This window comes from Anomaloglossus baeobatrachus (genome assembly GCF_048569485.1).
Source record: "Anomaloglossus baeobatrachus isolate aAnoBae1 chromosome 5 unlocalized genomic scaffold, aAnoBae1.hap1 SUPER_5_unloc_3, whole genome shotgun sequence".
Classification (NCBI taxonomy): Eukaryota; Metazoa; Chordata; class Amphibia; order Anura; family Aromobatidae; genus Anomaloglossus; species Anomaloglossus baeobatrachus.
This window is the reverse complement of record NW_027441806.1, coordinates 1,914,369-1,928,026: the sequence shown is the minus strand read 5'-3', so window position 1 is coordinate 1,928,026 and position 13,658 is coordinate 1,914,369. Positions and strand designations below refer to the sequence as shown.

Sequence of the window (13,658 nt, the reverse complement as noted above, 5' to 3'; positions counted from 1 at the left end):
AGGCTACAGACAAAGGGCCAAAAAGGGGAGAACTGGCAGAAGCAGCTTCCCTGGGTGAGCCCCACACGACTTCAGGTCGGGGCCACCTCAAACAAAGAGGGCTAGGAAGGCGAGCTAGCAGCCACCCCGACGTCAGCCAAAGGGATACCCGGTTCCCCTCCTGGTTCATCACAGCATCGCCCCAGATACCTCACTCTTCTAACAACAAACAGTGAGTAAAACCCTGAAAGACATTACTGCTGTGTGTGTGGATTACTCTGCGACTTGCTGCACTATACACCTACACCGGGCCCTGGGGCCAGCCTCACTCTCGGGAGGCCACCACATCTGACTGCACCTACCATCAGCCCCAGGTGTCCCTTAAACTGCAGTGGCGGTCGTCCTGACCGCAATACCGAGAGTGGCGTCATGAATTTCCCATTGAAGTTAACCTACCTGTTATCCAGCACTGTGGCGTCCCCGAACAGGATCAGCGCTCCTGGGGCGTCACACAAACATGGCAGGATTTCCTGACTAAATGTAAAGGATGGCTAGAGGACCATAATAAGTTTGACCAGGCCATAATGTGGTATGAAGTAGTCCAAGAAATGACTAGGACTGAACATAAGCAGAGGCGTATCTGGGGGGGGCTGGTGTGGTATCTGCCCCGGGGGCGCAACAGTCAGTGGGGTACTGTCGGGCTGCCTGATGCGGCTGTGTGAAAGTCTGCCCGGGGGCTGCGTTTGCGGCCCCGTAGTGGGAGACGGCCATTCTCTAAGCGCAGCTGTCACACTGACAACCACACTCGTAGAAAGTGCAGCGCGCGGCTCCCAGTACTCAATTGTCCTTGTATCTGTCAGATGCGAGGACAATTGAAGCGGTGATCGCTAGTGCTGACTTACGGGTCAGAGCGACGGCTGTTATGTGATCAGGTCAGCTTATCACATTGCGGACCCGGAAGTCAGGGCCGCAGCGCGGAGGTGAAAGAGAACGCTGATAAGTGTTCCCGTGGAGCTGTGAAGACAAGAAAGAGGGTGGGGGAGGGAACTATCTGTGGACAGAATATGGTGGGAAGAGAGGATGGGGAGGGGGAAGAATCTTGGGACACAGTATAAAGAGAGAGGTGATGCATGGGGAGAGGGAGGATGAGGGGTGATGCATGGGGAGAAAGAGAATGATGGGTGATGCATGGGGAGAGAGAAGATGAGGGGTGATGCATGGGGAGAAAGATGAGGGGTGATGCATGGGGAGAGAGAAAATGAGGGGTGATATATGAGGAGAGAGAGTGTGAGGGGTGATGTATGGGGAGAGAGAGAGAGGGTGACGGGTGATGTATGGGGAGAGAGAGGATGAGGGGTGATGCATGGGGAGAGAGAGGATGTGGAGCAAACTGGAAAGACGTTTGGAGGACACAGAATACACAGGGCACCGTATAAAGACTGGGCAGTATAAGGGGACATGGTGTAAAGGACAGTGTGAAGAGTGTGCTCAGTATGGAAAGAAGTGGGCAGTGTGGAGGGCATGTACCATAAGAGGGAGAGTGTGTGGGTCATTTTTTGTGCAGAGAACACAGTGAGGGGCCATTATTTATTCTGGGGCACAGCATAGGGCAGATATTTTTAAGTAAAAGTATTATCATTCTGCTATATTTAGGGGCATCGTGTCGGGATGTGCTGCAGAAGATCGGAGAAGATGGAAATCTGCAGAAACGAGATGTGAATGTGAAAAGTAATCATGGCGTCAGGATAAGATAAAGAATAGAAAGAAACAACTCAGAGACAATCATCTATAACGTACCTGAATGTAAATGTTTATTTGTGATACTGACTGTCTCATCATTAGGCCTCGGTCCCACTTGCGCATTGCTTCTAAAGCCCGCTTTACACGCTACAAGATATCTTACGATGTGTCAGTGGGGTCACGTCGTAGGTGACGCACATCCGGCATCGTAAAGTATGTTGTAGCGTGTGACAGCGATGTGCAATTGCGATTGAACGAAAAACCGTTCATCACATGCACGTCATTCATTCCTGACGAATTGAACGTCAAGTTGTTCATCGTACCCGGGGTAGTACACATCGCAGCGTGTGACACCCCGGGAACGATGAACTGCAGCTTACCTGCGTCCTGCAGCTCCCGGCTGGCAATGCGGAAGGAAGGAGGTGGGCGGTATGTTTACATCCCGCTCATCTCCGCCCTTCCGCTTCTATTGGCCGGCTGCCGTGTGACGTCGCTGTGACGCCGAACGTCCCTCCCACTCCAGGAAGTGGACGTTCGCCGCCCACATCGAGGTCGTATGGAAGGTAAGTATGTGTGACGGGGGTTAATCGTTTGTGCGGCACGTTCAACAAATTGAACGTGCCGCATATACGATGGGGGCGTTGCAATTCGCATACGATATCGTATGCGAAATTGCAACGTGTAAAGCAGGCTTTATGTGAGTGAAATGGGACCCCCACTGATCAGCTGTTCTTGGTGCAGGTGGCCGGAAATTCTTATTTCTGAATCTGCTCCGTCCTCTGATAAGTGTCCGCGGCCGGGTACTCCACATCCACCTCATTGATTTTAATAGTAGACTGCTGCCACTATCAGAAGACGGAGCAGATCCATAACTGAGCACTTCCGGCCATTACCGACACGGCACCTAGAACAGGCAAATGGCTGGGGAGCCAGGTGCCAGACGCCGACCAATCAGTCATTGGTGACCTATCCTAAGGAAAGGCCTTCAATGTTAAAGTAGTGGACTATCTCTTTAATAAAGTCTTGTGCCATGGGACAAGTTAAAGGTCACTATGTTTTATTTATGTTGTTAGGAGCATTAAAGGGGTTGTCCAAGTTTGTAATGAGTCTGCAGTCACTCCATGTGTTACTCTGTGACTGCAGCCTTCTAAGTTCTCATAGTGTGCACACTGACAGTTTCCCAGAGTCATATAGTCCGCTGCTGCATTAACAGAGAACTGTCAGTTAACAACACGTTCTGCAAACCTCTGGGATTTTCCAACACTTTTGCCACTGGATTGTCCACCGGCTGTGACACCTCTGTGACATCCCCTTACTATTTTTGTGTGAAATGCCTACAGCTCTGCCTCAACTCCAGAGGTTCTGAGGCAAAATCATCACATATAAACAACAGAGAAAGACAGGCATGAAGAATATATATTTACATATGTACCACCCCTGTGTCAGCAGCCGGGCTGCTCGGATCCGGATCCACGGTGGCTCGAGGGTTCTCCGGACCCGGGTGTCGTGCGGCCACTCGAGTAAAAGGGGGTGTATTTACAGGGGATGATGTGGAAAGTTTGTGATGCCACCCACGGTGTGTGGTAAGGGGGAATACCACCACTGCTGATGGGAGTATCCGGTGGCGATGGAGTGGGCAGCCAGGTGTTTAACCCCTCCGTGGGTAGGGGGGAATGCCCCGGGACTCGGTGAAGGCGACAGGAGGGTGCCGTTGGGGGATAAGGGTCACTTGCGTACTCACTCAGTCTAATAACGCTGACACCGACAACTGTAGTAAACCAAAGTTCTGGACACCGCTGCCGCTGGGAGGGAGCACGCCTGGATCCCGTGCTTGTTGGTGTTGCCTGTTAGTCTGTGACCTTTGCCTTGGCACCTTTGTCTTCTAGTTGGTCCCTTTAGTGTAGAACTAATCGGGTCCCGCTCACCAGTATGGCTAACTGGGTGAGCTCGCTCTCAAGGTTCACGCTTGGGATTTTCTTGATCGTGTAGTGGAAAGTTCTAGCCCCCTCGTTGTGCTAGTACCCCGATTTTGGAGTGGGTGGAGAACGGATCTTAAAGGCTCCGTCCTCGTCGGGTAAATTGTCAAGACGCCTGAAGCTACTCCCTGACCTAGGGTCACGTACCTCACCGTGCCCTGGCCCCTGCCCGGAGATGGCACAAGGCCGCCGGCTGTCCTCCTTGACAGTCCGTGCCCCTTGTCACGATCCCCTGCGAGCAGGGTTCCAGCTCCTACCAGGTCCAGACCAACGTCTGTCACCTATTAGTCTCAAGGAGCCGTGCTCCTAACCTCTCCTCTCGAGAGTCACTCCACAACTGAACTGCTCCTGACACTGCTGATCCCCCCCTTAACCAACCCCCCAAGTGGGCGACCCTATTCCACTCAGGCCGTCCACTGGTGTGTCTGGTGGGTGTGGTGCAGAGTGTTCCTAAGATTTTGATTAGCTTGTTCTTGGCAACACCAAAGGTTAGGGATCGGTAACCAAGGAGGTGGATACTGCACAGAAGGGCAGATTGCACAGTACCCGGTGACGTCCTGATAGGCCTGGGCATCACATTCCCCCTTGGTTAAGCGTAGCTCATCCCCGACCTACAGGACATCAGAGGTTTATTTTTTTTTTTTCAATTGGAAGAAAAAAGGGTAAAACATTTACTTACAAATACATCCCACATTAGGGAGGCTGGTTACTTAAATGTTACTAAACTTTATTAAGAGTTCATCTCCCAACGGTGGAACGCTACCAGTTTCAGTAGTAGCGGGGACTCAACCTGCTCCGTTGCAGCCCCTTCCTGCGACAGTCCAGTCCCAATGTCCCGGATCCCAATAACCCGCCACCCAAACAACCTGACCTCTGGTTACCTGTCCACGGGTCCATGACCAGGTTAAGGTCCCAGGTGTTGTGTTAGATGACTCTGGTTGGCACAGGAGGTGCAACTATGTACAATACACAAGTTCGTGTTGATCACGCCAGTCCTGTGAAAATGGTCCATTTTTACTATCTATCTATCTATATATATATATATATATATATATATATATATATATATAAACAAAGTCCATGTACCGGGTGTACACACTGTAAAGAATCTGGTTGCAAATTAGGTAACTTCTGCATTAATTTAAACCCTGATTGACTATGCACTTGTTCACTAACCTTTTCTATATGGAAAATAACAAACTGTGAAAAACAATAAACGAAAATACCAATACCTAACAGTTCTATGGCATCGTTAAACCACTGGTATTTTTCAACATTCTTAAACTACCGGGTCCCGTAGCCACGCCTCTTTACGGCCACGTACTACCAAGCTCTAAGCACGAGACACTGCTCTCTCAAATAATCCAGCACGGTCACATATTTTTTTAAGGTTTTACTGAACTGGTTAAGAAGGATGCTGCAGAGCTGGGGTCGTAGAGCTCACTCTTTCACTGTGAGAGTGATCGCTGAGGGTTGTGGGATCTCACAACCTGGAAGTTCCTTTTGGGGGACATTAGGGACACTTCAAAAAGTTTGGCACTGCATTATATTTAAAAAATTCACTAATCTGCGGCTCTTCACTGTTTTAGTAAATAATAAAAGCAGCCACAGATTTGTTATAAGCACTATTTAAGGGGAAAGTCATCAAACACATTGCACTAGAAACTGGGGGATATTACCCCTGTAAGTGTCAGCAGCAGATCCCCCATAACAGTGCGTCATGACAACATTTTTGCTTCAATTTGTTTTCCCTATTTTTCTCCTTCAAAACCTAGGTATGTCTTATGGTCCGAAAAATATGATGAGTTTGTGATTGATTTGATTTGTGTGTGATTTTTCTGATGTCTAACAAGGTGTGATTTCTGAATAAAACATTTCCCACACTCTGAACATGAAAATGGCTTCTCCCCTGTGTGATTTTTCTGATGTCTAACAAGGTTTGATTTTTGAATAAAACATTTCCCACACTCTGAACATGAAAATGGCTTCTCCCCTGTGTGTTTTTTCTGATGTCTAACAAGGTCTGATTTCTGAATAAAACATTTCCCACACTCTGAACATGAAAATGGCTTCTCCCCTGTGTGTTTTTTCTGATGTTCAACAAGTTGTGATTTCTGAATAAAACATTTCCCACACTCTGAACATGAAAATGGCTTCTCCCCTGTGTGTTTTTTTCTGATGTCTAACAAGGTCTGATTTCTGAATAAAACATTTCCCACACTCTGAACATGAAAATGGCTTCTCCCCTGTGTGAGATCTTTGATGCAAAATAAGATCTGATTTCCAAATAAAATATTTCCCACATTCTGAACATGAAAATGGCTTCTCCCCTGTGTGATTTTTCTGATGTCCAACAAGGTGTGATTTCTGAATAAAACATTTCCCACACTCTGAACATGAAAATGGCTTCTCCCCTGTGTGTTTTTTCTGATGTCTAACAAGGTCTGATTTCTGAATAAAACATTTCCCACACTCTGAACATGAAAATGGCTTCTCCCCTGTGTGAGATCTTTGATGCCAAACAAAATCTGATTTCCGAATAAAACATTTCCCACACTCTGAACATGAAAATGGCTTCTCCCCTGTGTGATTTTTCTGATGTCTAACAAGGTGTGATTTCCAAATAAAACATTTCCCACACTCTGAACATGAAAATGGCTTCTCCCCTGTGTGTTTTTTTTGATGTCCAACAAGCTGTGATTTCCGAATAAAACATTTCCCACACTCTGAACATGAAAATGGCTTCTCCCCTGTGTGAATTTTCTGATGTTTAACAAGGTCTGATTTCCAAATAAAACCTTTCCCACATTCTGAACATGAAAATGGCTTCTCCCCTGTGTGAATTTTCTGATGTTTAACAAGGTCTGATTTCCGAATAAAACATTTCTTACACTCTGAACATGAAAATGGTTTCTCCCTTGTAGGAGCCGTTTCATGTTCCCCATCCCTTCTGTAACTTTTATTTTGCTTACAATTCTGTGATAATTCGGAATTTTGGACTTGTTTGAAAAGATCAGATGATAAAGCTTTCCAATGAAGGACTGGAGGTACATCTGGGACAGCAGCCTGCTCTTCATATGTATTATGTGTGATAGTTTGATCATCTGTTTTAAATTTTGAAGATATTAGATGTCCATCTGAACTCCTGATACAGTCATCGGCTATAAATAAACACAATGTTATTATTTTTTAATCATATAATTTCGAAAGTAGATTTAGTTTTTTAACCATAACATCAGAAATTAAATTAGGAAAAAAATTATTCTGAATTTGTTTTCCAATTTCAAGATCTAAGAGTTACATCTTCGTTCTCTGGAATGTGCTACAGTAAATAATCTGATTGATTGTTGCAATGTGACTGTAGGATAATGAGATAATGAGGGACAGGGGGCTCCTATACTTTCCCTCATGCTAGGAGACCTTAGCTATCCCTAACCTCTGGATTACCCCTGAACGTGGAAGGAAGGGGTAGGAGTAGGATGGAAATGCAAATTAAGAAGGTTGAACTAGATGGACCTAGGTCTTTTTTCAACCTTAGTAACTATGTAACTAAGACAGACGGTAAAACCAAATTTCAGACACACCGCAAACTCAGAAATAAACAGTGAGAGACTAAGGAGAAAAGGAAGAGCAGGAAGGCAGAAATAACAAGGGTTAACACCACAACTGCTCACAGCAATAATGCACAACAACCACTAGTTTGTATCACAACACCTCACTACACTTGTATAGGTAAACTATAGCTGGCGTTAATGGAATAGTCCAGCCAGCATATACAGAAGGGGAGCGAAAGATACTGGCTCCCCTACAGCATGTGATCAAAGACATTAACAAGGAGCCCAGCAAAGAATAACTCTTGCTAGTTTTACTAAGTATGTGGTTCAACACCTGCGTCTCATTGCATTGCTCACAGACATCAGAGAAGTTAGCAGAGTGCCAGAATCTGTAATTTCCACAGATCCTGATACCGCCATGACAGTTGGCGATGTCTGCAACCATCTCGTTGTGACATTGATCCACAACATAGACAATTTCAAAAAGGTTTTTTTTCGAAGAAGACAGATGCCAAATATTTAATGGGTTTGTCCGGGAGTGTAACATTGATGGCCTATCCTTAGGCTTTGTAACCAAAGCAGGTAGCAGGGTTTTGCTGTCTGTGCAGGTAAACATTAGGTCTCCCATTCATCAAGACCGGCGATGTACAATGAAAATTGATGTCAGGGACTGGCGTAAGATTTCTGGCATAGGGAACGCTGCAGTTTGTTATGAATTAGAGAAGCGGTGGCATCACACCCTTCTTCTGGCCAAGCTCTGTCCAATTTGGCAAAGCTGGTTAAAATTGGCGTGAAACCTCCAAAAGTTGCACAATTTATTTTTTGTACATTCATTTATTATTGACTGTAGAATGGCTATGACGTATCAATGTTTGGAATCAGCGGTACAAAAGGATGTTGATGAAATAGAGAATCATGACTGTAAGGCACTAGAGTGTTAATAAGTGCTGAGAAAACCGTGCAATGTAAAACCAACAACGGTCATCGTAATCAAAGAAAACAAGAGACTATAACAATATAGCTCTGCAGTGCAGCCAGGCCAACCATCTGTCTTTATAAAATCCTTCTCCGGTCTTCTTTCCAAGCTTATTGAGCAATTCACTGGAGGCAAAAAAGGGGTTTTCTGGTTCCATCTGGTACCAACCATCAATGATGTATTTATGTATTTACTATTATCAAGACCAACATAATCCAAAAGCTCAAAACGACCCATTGGGCAACGAGCTCCCAATTTCATTGCAAAATCCATGTCTTCCTTAAATGCATGACCTCTTTGATGAAGATGCACGAATTCCATTAGGTATGGTACCAGAAGACGGTTAACAATGAAGCCTGGGTTGTGTTTACATGACACAGGCGTCTTTCCCAGTGCTTTACTGAAGTCTATGAGAGAGTCAGAAGTTGTTTGGCTAGTCATTGTTGTCTTTAATCAAATATTTTTTATTTTTCATTAAATATACAAAGCCAATGTCAAATTTTCAGCAATAATAAACATAACTACAAACTTTCCATCCTCAACAACCCCTCCCCCCTCAGCGTACAGATTACTCACATCTATATAAAAGATCTCACATTTGTGCCTTTCAGTGACATATATTGGAATGTGTAGAACCAGGTATCCCTGCTCAGAGACAACATCTCCCAGCCCTAATATTTATCCATACTGCAACCACGGATTCCACAGTCTATCAAAAAGTGCAAGTTGTTTCCTTTTCCCATATATACTTCTCTCCATCCGAGCAATATGATTAACATATGCGATAAATTCCCCTCTAGTCGGTGGGTCCCCCTGCATCCAATGTTTGGCAATTACTTTCCTGGCCGCATACAGTAATCTGGCTATCGCTATTTTAAAAATGTTGTCTACTCTGATTTCCTCCACATAACCTAGGAGACATACCAAAGGTTGTTTGGGAAGTTTGCATCTATAAGCGCCTTCTATTTTGTTAAGAACAGTTATCCAGAAAGACGTCAACCTGGGGCACGTCCACATCATTTGGAAGATGCCGGCATCGTCTCCATTGCACCTAGGGCAGTCAGAGTTACTCCTCAGTCCCATTTTACACATAATTAGGGGGGATCTATACGCCCTATTCACCACATACAGATGGGACAATCTTGCTCGTTCGCTCATTGATAATTTCGGTATGTACTCCAGGATACTTTCCGACACCTCATCAGTGATCCCGTCTATCTCTGCCTCCCATTTAGTTCTAGTTCTTACTGGGTGGTTAAGCAAATATGTATGCAATAGATCCCTATATATAGTTGATATGATTCCTCTTGTGGGCACACTACTACACACATATTTCAATACTAAGTCTGCCTGAACCAGCAATGATTGTTTAACCCTCTGAGCCGCTACTGCATGTGCCATTCGTTTATAGTGGTAACACCCGGATGGAGATATCACAAATTCATCTTGTATTTGTGTAAACAGCTTCTAATGTCTCTGGTCTAGAATTTGCCACATACAGTTAGGTCCAGAAATATTTGGACAGTGACACAATTTTCGCGAGTTGGGCTTTGCATGCCACCACATTGGATTTGAAATGAAACCTCTACAACAGAATTCAAGTGCAGATTGTAACGTTTAATTTGAAGGTTTGAACAAAAATATCTGATAGAAATTGTAGGAATTGTACACATTTCTTTACAAACACTCCACATTTTAGGAGGTCAAAAGTAATTGGACAAAGAAGCCAAACCCAAAAAAAAAATTTTTATTTTCAATATTTTGTTGCGAATCCTTTGGAGGCAATCACTGCCTTAAGTCTGGAACCCATGAACATCACCAAACGCTGGGTTTCCTCCTTCTTAATGCTTTGCCAGGCCTTTACAGCCGCAGCCTTCAGGTCTTGCTTGTTTGTAGGTCTTTCCGTCTTAAGTCTGGATTTGAGCAAGTGAAATGCATGCTCAATTGGGTTAAGATCTGGTGATTGACTTGGCCATTGCAGAATGTTCCACTTTTTTGCACTCATGAACTCCTGGGTAGCTTTGGCTGTATGCTTGGGGTCATTGTCCATCTGTACTATGAAGCGCCGTCCGATCAACTTTGTGGCATTTGGCTGAATCTGGGCTGAAAGTATATCCCGGTACACTTCAGAATTCATCCGGCTACTCTTGTCTGCTGTTATGTCATCAATAAACACAAGTGACCCAGTGCCATTGAAAGCCATGCAAGCCCATGCCATCACGTTGCCTCCACCATGTTTTACAGAGGATGTGGTGTGCCTTGGATCATGTGCCGTTCCCTTTCTTCTTCAAACTTTTTTCTTCCCATCATTCTGGTACAGGTTGATCGTGGTCTCATCTGTCCATAGAATACTTTTCCAGAACTGAGCTGGCTTCATGAGGTGTTTTTCAGCAAATGTAACTCTGGCCTGTCTATTTTTGGAATTGATGAATGGTTTGCATCTATATGTGAACCCTTTGTATTTACTTTCATGGAGTCTTCTCTTTACTGTTGACTTAGAGACAGATACACCTACTTCACTGAGAGTGTTCTGGACTTCAGTTGATGTTGTGAACGGGTTCTTCTTCACCAAAGAAAGTATGCGGCGATCATCCACCACTGTTGTCATCCGTGGACGGCCAGGCCTTTTTGAGTTCCCAAGCTCACCAGTCAATTCCTTTTTTCTCAGAATGTACCCGACTGTTGATTTTGCTACTCCAAGCATGTCTGCTATCTCTTTGATGGATTTTTTCTTTTTTGTCAGTCTCAGGATGTTCTGCTTCACCTCAATTGAGAGTTCCTTAGACCGCATGTTGTCTGGTCACAGCAACAGCTTCCAAATGCAAAACCACACACCTGTAATCAACCACAGACCTTTTAACTACTTCATTGATTACAGGTTAATGAGGGAGACGCCTTCAGAGTTAATTGCAGCCCTTAGAGTCCCTTGTCCAATTACTTTTGGTCCCTTGAAAAAGAGGAGGCTATGCATTACAGAGCTATGATTCCTAAACCCTTTCTCCGATTTGGATGTGAAAACTCTCATATTGCAGCTGGGAGTGTGCACTTTCAGCCCATATTATATATATATAATTGTATTTCTGAACATGTTTTTGTAAACAGCTAAAATAACAAAACTTGTGTCACTGTCCAAATATTTCTGGACCTAACTGTATACCATATACCTTTACGTGCCCATTCCTTAATTTTGCCTATCTTATATATCTCAGAGCAGTTATCATTTTCCCACACCGGAGTGAATTCAGTTATTGCCGTAACCCCCCTCATCTGCTTGATCTGTCTCCAAATTCTGTTCATCAAATTAAGTGTAGGGTTTGTTTTCCCTAGTCTCCCAAATGATCCGTCCTCCAATCCTAACATCAATGGTCGTCGATGTAAAACATGCCCCAACAATCTAGATGCTGGATCCACCGCCACTAAATTCGCCCATCCCCTGAAATGTTGACTCTGAGCTGCCAGATAATATATTCCTGGATTGGGTAACGCTAACCCTCCCTCGTCCTTTGGTCTCTGCAACCTTTCAAGTTTGAGTCTGGCTTGTTTGTTCTTCTATATTAGAGCACGGAACATAGAATCAATCTCCTTAAAGTGACTCTGAGGGATACAGATAGGAGTATTGTGTATCACGTAGAATATCATGGGCATATTACCATTTTAATAAGGTTAATCCGTCCTATTACTGATAAATAAAGCTTATTCCAAGCAGTTATCTTACTACGCAGTTGGTTCAGCAAAGGGACTAGATTAATAGTGATGTAATTCCCAATTGGTAAGGATACCTGTATGCCTAGATATCTAAACTGGTCCACAACCCGCAATCTGTTAACCTCATCACCCTAGGTCGACCAGTCTATTCCCGCGTCCACCTGGAAAAGGTTTGATTTGGTCCAATTTATAGACAGTCCAAAGATCCTTCCGAACCGTTCGATCACCTGCATGGCATGGCTCAATGATGCCCCTGGGTCTGCGAATAATAACAGAATGTTGTCTGCATAGAGGGCTATCTTTTCTTCTAGAGGGCCATATACAAATCCCTTTATGTCTCTGTTCTGCCGTATAGCAGCCGCCAGTGGTTCCCCCGCTAGAGCAAAAAGGAGAGGCGAGAGCGGGCAACCCTGACGAGTACCCCTTTGTAAGTCCACTGTGTGTGACAACATTCCATTAATTCTCACTTTAGCCACTGGTCTAGCATATAACAGCTGTATCCAAGATGTAAAGTTAGGGCCAAGTTCCATATGTCTTAGCACTTCCCATAGATACCCCCATTCCACACTGTCAAATGCCTTATGGGCATCTAACGAAGCTATCACCCTCTGTCCCGGATTGTCCACCGGTAGCTGCATGTTAAGGTATAATCTTCGTATATTTTTCGCCGTAGATCTACTAGGCATGAAACCCGACTTATCTGGGTGAATTCGAGTAGATATCACTTCGGTTAATCGATTAGAGAGTACTTTGGCCAAAATTTTAACATCAGTCGTTAAAAGTGAAATGGGCCGGTATGACTCAGGGAGTTTTGGATCCTTATCCTCTTTAAGTATTACTGTTATTATCGCCTCCCTCATAGACGCTGGCAGTGTCCCCCGCTCTCTTGCCTCCTCCAAGACATTCAACAAATTGGGTAAGAGTATTTCTTCCAGAGATTTGTACACCTCCACCGACAATCCATCCACCCCTAGGGCTTTTTCATTTGCCATGCCATGCAAAGCTCTCTCCATCTCCTCAAGTGTAATTTGGGCCTCCAGACTGTGTCTCTCTGTCTCTGCTATTTTGGGTAATGTCATTGTATCTAAGAAAATCTCTAGGTCCTGCTGTCTCGACTCCCCTCTAGTGGAGTACAATTCCTCATAAAAGGCTGCGAACGTGTCCAAAATATCTTTCCCCTCCGTGACCAAATCTCCCGCTGTGGTGCGAATGCAGTGTACAAAGGATGGTTTTCTCTGGGCTGCCGTCACCACCGACAACAGGTGTCCCACCTTTTCTCCCTCCGCATAGACGTTCTCTCTGAAAAGCCTGTTTCCTGCTGCTTTCTTCAATAGCACTTTATTAACTTTTTCCTGAGCTGCTTTTAGCTTTTGCCTATACTCTGGTGTGGGCTGTGCTACCATCTCTGCTTCTGCTCCCTTCAAAGCCTCTAAGCAATCAATTTCCCCTTGTTTACTACGAGACTTACACTGGCAAACGTCTCTAAATAAAAGGCCTCTAAGGTATGCCTCCATGGCGTCCCAAACTACCAAAGGATCCGCACTACCTCTATTTAAGGCCCTGCCACACACACACACACACACACACACACACACACACACCCACACACACACAGATAAACCTTTGGCAGATCTGTGGTTGCAGTGAAATCATGGCCATATTGTTCAATTTGTACACAGCCACAAACCTGGCACTGATTGTCCACAATTTCACTGCAACCACAGATTT

At 44.7% G+C, this 13,658-nt stretch overlaps 1 protein-coding gene across 1 annotated transcript in view; it reads right to left on the bottom strand.

Moving 5' to 3' along the window:
- Positions 1-3,133: 3,133 nt before the first annotated feature.
- LOC142259189 (uncharacterized) overlaps positions 3,134-13,658 on the bottom strand; it is a 48,904-nt gene continuing 38,379 nt past the window's right edge. Inside the window, 3 exon segments of the mRNA XM_075331689.1 lie at positions 3,134-5,869; positions 5,871-6,860; positions 8,394-8,632. Of these exon segments, the coding sequence (XP_075187804.1) occupies positions 5,447-5,869; positions 5,871-6,860; positions 8,394-8,632 (1,652 nt within the window). The 3' untranslated portion in view covers positions 3,134-5,446.